This window comes from Sinocyclocheilus grahami, unplaced genomic scaffold, assembly GCF_001515645.1.
Source record: "Sinocyclocheilus grahami isolate Dianchi unplaced genomic scaffold, SAMN03320097.WGS_v1.1 scaffold471.1, whole genome shotgun sequence".
NCBI classification, from domain to species: domain Eukaryota; kingdom Metazoa; phylum Chordata; class Actinopteri; order Cypriniformes; family Cyprinidae; genus Sinocyclocheilus; species Sinocyclocheilus grahami.
The window spans coordinates 710,094-715,185 of record NW_015505650.1 but is presented as its reverse complement, the minus strand read 5'-3'; the positions used below and the strand labels follow the sequence as shown (position 1 = coordinate 715,185).

General features: G+C 40.1%; 1 protein-coding gene across 1 annotated transcript in view; it reads right to left on the bottom strand.

The window, feature by feature from the left end:
- The window catches only part of LOC107553362 (NACHT, LRR and PYD domains-containing protein 12-like), a 117,199-nt gene that overhangs the window by 107,116 nt on the left and 4,991 nt on the right, over nt 1-5,092 (bottom strand). Inside the window, exons 4-7 of the mRNA XM_016235569.1 lie at nt 4,346-4,405; nt 3,193-4,260; nt 2,468-3,154; nt 2,134-2,307 (exon numbers count right to left, since the gene is read on the bottom strand). Of these exons, the coding sequence (XP_016091055.1) occupies nt 2,134-2,307; nt 2,468-3,154; nt 3,193-4,260; nt 4,346-4,405 (1,989 nt within the window). The remainder of the gene's footprint in view (nt 1-2,133; nt 2,308-2,467; nt 3,155-3,192; nt 4,261-4,345; nt 4,406-5,092) is intronic.

Below are 5,092 nucleotides of genomic sequence, written 5' to 3'. Positions count from 1 at the left end.
CCCCGAAGCGATGGTGCCCGCTGTAGTTTCTCCAGAGGTGGCGGCGTGTGCTGCAGAACCTTCCGAAGTGGCGGTGCTCGCTTCAGCTCCTTGCGTGGTGGTGGTGCCTAGAAACGCACATTCGACCTGTCACGAAATGGAAATCAGTCACCAAGGAGGTTTTGTATTTGCACAGATTGTACATTACAGTCACAACCAGGATCCAGATATTTTGTGCGCAAATTCAATTTTAAATCAGTTGTAAGTCTTAAGAGCAGCTATTTTATTTTATTTTTATTTTATTTTACTCTTGCAATCCACTTATAATGTTAGTCAAGGATTTTTTACCTTTTCACAAAAAAGATTTCGTTTTTTATTTACACCCTCTGTGTCACGAATCCGGTCCATGAACTTTCCATTTCATTGACTCTCGCACTACACACTGTTGCACATCACCCCGGACTACATTTCCCATCATGCATTGCACTGATTGCACTCAGCACGAATTGCACACACCTGTTTACACTGATTGCACCCAGCTGTTTCATATCACTCCCTCACTATATAACACTCACTCTTATCCCTTCCCTCTGCCGAGTATTGTTTCAGCATTTATCACTCCCCTAGAGATAGCTACTTTACGGAGCCCTTGTCATTGCCTTAGCCTTAGCCCTAGTCATTTCTCCTTAGCCTTAGCCCTAGTCATTTGCCTTAGCCTTAGCCTTAGCCTTCTCGGTTTCTGATCTTCGCCTGGTTCCCTGGATTCACCCCTTTTGTCTTGCCCCTTTTGATTCTGTCTGCCGATCGTCGACCTGCTCTAGCCCTAGGACTATTCTTGTGTTTTGCCCACCATATACCTGTTTGCCCTCATCTGACCCATGCCTGTTTCATGACCACGTCTCTGTCTTCGTTTCAATAAAGCTTGCATATGGATCCGCACGTCTCACGTCTCGTCAGCCCCATTACAATTCCATAGTTTGTTAGGCTGTTGTAGCCTAAATGTTTGTGTAATATTTTTTATTTTTATTTTTTTTTTTTTGTTGAATCAAAAAATAAAATATTTCTAAAGCTACAATTTGTATTGTCTACTTGGTACTTTTTCATTTGACTAAATTATCTTTAAATAACCTTTTGTGGGTATTTTCGGTGTCAAATTTGTTTTGCGATTAATTAATCGAAACATCATGTTAATTAATTAGATTAATAATTTGAATCGACTGACAGCCCTAATTTAAACATTTACTTCATATATTTCTTCAGACAGAATCATCACTATTCTTTTTCCACTGAATTATGCAATCTGATGAACATTAGTGGCTTCTTGTGTTTTCAGCAGATTTATATGCAAGTAATCAACATATAAAACGGGGTCCTATGTTCCCAGGATTCATGCTCTCCAGTGTAATGGTCTGTTAACACATTAATTCACTTGATGTTGAGAAGGTACATTATGGAAGACTGAAATTAAATAATTTGGAAAGTTGATGTAGATATTCAGTGCAGTTGGCTTAGTTATCCATATGATCATATGATAATTGAAATTTGAGTGATTAGAACATACTGTATAGCCTGAGGAACATAGTTATGTGTTTCTCATGTGCAATATAAATCTGGGGAAAACTAAAGCAACTATGTTGGCTATGTGTCTAGTCAGAATGACTCGTGAGCAGCAATCTTTTTATTTTGGTTATGTAATTTATTTATGGGCCTTAGGTCCAATTAAGGATGGAGCAGATTGAGTAAGTAATTTATGTACCTCTCTGCCAAAATAGAGTCTGCAAGAGAAGGCGTTTAGTCATATTGCGTATATGGTGCACAAATCTGTGCTCTTTGAGTCCTGTACTCTCAGCGGGTTATGATTGGTTGAAAGATAAGCTCACATCTGATTTGCTAAAAAGTATGATGGACCAGGATTTTAAATACACACACACACACACACACACACACAAATCCAATTCACACGTGTGCATATATTGAGAACAATGCTTGCATAATAAAACTGTCAAAAACTTTTGAATGAATCTAATGAAGACTAAACAAAATAATCTTCAACACACACATTTTAGATTTTTATTTAGTTTTTGTGTTTATTTTATTCATTATTGACCATAGAAAAAATTGGGAGAGGATGTCGACACATTTATATAATCTTACCTCAGTGTTTCCAGTTTACAGCGAGGATCCTTCAGTCCATCAGAGAGCAGCTTGACTCCTGACGCTTCTAGTTTATTTCCAGTCAGATCCAGTTCTCTCAGGTGTGAGGGGTTTGATCTCAGAGCTGAAGCCAGAGCAGCACAACCTTCATCTGTGACTCCACAATCACTCAACCTGTAGAGAACAATGACACTCTTCAGTCTCTCAGTTCAGGAAACACTGACATAAATGATATATCATTTTTCCTTTTACTGCTTTGGTAAGAAAGTACATGCTAAAGTGCTAAATGTGATCATGTTTTATCAGTGTAGTGAGTGTTGTCAGTGTGACTTACTGAACTGATCTGGATTCTTTAATTACAGGCAGCAGCTTCTGAAGAACTTCATCTGCTGTATTTTGGGCTCCAATAAACTGTTTCAGATTAAACTCGTCCATCATCTGCTCTGATGTCAGCAGCACATAAACCAGAGCTGACCACTGTGAAGAGGAGAGTTTGGTTTCTCCTATTTGTCCAGATCTCAGATAATCCTGGATCTCCTGCATCAGTGAATCATCTCCCAGTTCATTCAGACAGTGGAAGAGATTGATGGATCTCTCTGAAGAGTGATTCTCCCTGATCTTCTGTTTGATGAACTCAACTGTTTCCTCTTTGTTGTAGGAGCAGCTTCCTGTCTGTGTCACTAGTTCTCGTAAGAGAGTCTGATTGGACTCCAATGAGAGACCCAGAAGAAAATGCAGGAAAAGGTCTAAATGTCCATTTTTACTTCGTAAAGCTACATCTACGACTCTCTTATGCAGCTCAGATACTGAATGATATTTAAGCCAGTTTACAAATTTAGATAACACACTTTGTTCAGTTTGGTCAAACACATTTATGTAGTTCTTTGTAAAGGAGAGGTGTGCATATAGAGCTGCTAGATGTTCCTGGATGCTCAGATGAACAAAGCAGAAGACTTTCCCCTGAAACAAGCCCAACTCCTCTCTGAAGATCTGGAGATGATTGTATTGGCCAGACTCTGATCTCTGATTCTCTTCCTTAAGTATTCCTGCTTCTGTGGCTCACTGAAGCCTCGTACCTCTGTCACTCGATGGACGCACTCAGAGGGGACGAGATCAGCTGCTGCTGGTCTGGAGGTGATCCAGATGAGAGCAGAGGGAAGCAGATTCCCCACAATGAGGTTCATCAGCAGCTCGTACATCTGAGTGAGAGTCTTGGGCATCTCTCCACTCTCTGCTGGACTCAACATCTTCTCGAGAACAGCGGCTGAGATCCAGCAGAACACTGGGATGTGGCACATGATGTAGAGGCTCCTTGATGACTTCAGGTGTGAGATGATCCTGTTGGCCAGACTCTGATCACTGATCCTCTTCATTAAGTATTCCTCCTTCTGTGGGTCATTGAAGCCTCGTACCTCTGTCACTCGATGGACATACTCAGAGGGGACGAGATCAGCTGTTGCTGGTCTGGAGGTGATCCAGATGAGAACAGAGGGAAGCAGATTCCCCACAATGAGGTTCATCAGCAGCACATCCACTGAGACTGATTCAGATATATTACACAGTTTCACTTTACTCTTAAAGTCCAGAGACAGACGACACTCATCCAGACCATCAAAGATGAACAGCACTTTATATTTATCACTGGATATTTCCATTTCTTTGGTTTCAGGGAAAAATACATGAAGAAGATCAGAAAGACTGAGTGTTTTGTCCTTCATCAGGTTGATTTCTCTGAAAGGAAGTGGAAATATGAGCTGGACGTCCTGATTCTCTTTCCCTTCAGCCCAGTCCACAATGAACTTCTGCACAGAGACTGTTTTTCCAATGCCAGCGACTCCCTTTGTCAGCACAGTTCTGATGGCTTTGTCTTGTCCAGGTAAAGCTCTAAAGATGTCATTGCATTTGATTGCTGTGTCCTCTGTTGCTGCTCTCCTGGATTGTGTCTCAATCTGTCTCACCTCATGCTCATTATTAATCTCTCCACTCTCACTCTCTGTGATGTAGAGCTCTGTGTAGATCTCATTCAGGAGAGTTGGGTTTCCCTGCGTCGCTGTTCCTTCATACAGATGCTCAAACTTACTCAGCAGATTTGATTTGAATCTGCTTTGGACCAGTTGAGAGTCACGACTGAAAGTATAAAATACTAGATTACAACATACATTAGATGAGTAAAAGGGACAGATATCTTTATATCTAGACATAAATGTTTTACCTCATATTAGATGACATGTGTTTTCCTGTAAATGTTCCTGGAGTGTCCACAGACTGCTCACTAATTATGGACAAATATGGACAGAACAGAGACAATACCACTGAGTAGAGATAACAGAAACAATCATTAAGATGGGTCATTCTGTGTTAAATCAGCCAGCAAAAAATATTACATTTGTTTTTTGGTGCAAGAAATATAGAAATAAAGAACAAAGCCAAAATATTAATAGAACAGAGACAACAGTATAAAGAATAGAATAAAGAGTAAAGAATCACAGTTAATTTTATGTTTAGTTGACAAAAACTGAAGGACTGTTCTCGAATGTGCAGCTGTGTCTCAGTTGTCCTTACAACAGAGGTTAGTTAACCAAACCCACCGCTTTTCAAGGGTCCTGTCTATGTCCATGTCCATCAAACAAAATGAAGCTTGCTGATATACCTGATGATTTTGGAGTAAAATGCTTAAAATGCAGTTCATCATCTTACAAGCTTTAGAATTAGTTTATGTTGAAAACATAAACATAATAGTAATATAATGGTGTCACAAATTCAGTCCATGGACTTCCGTTTATTCACCACCAGAGGTCACCCTTTCCATTTCATTGACTCTCGCACAACACAAACTGTTGCATAGCACCCCGGACTACATATCCCATCATTCTTTGCACGATTTGCACACTGCATGATTGCACACAGCTGTTTCTAATCACCTCACTCACTATATAACACCCACTCTAACCACATTTCT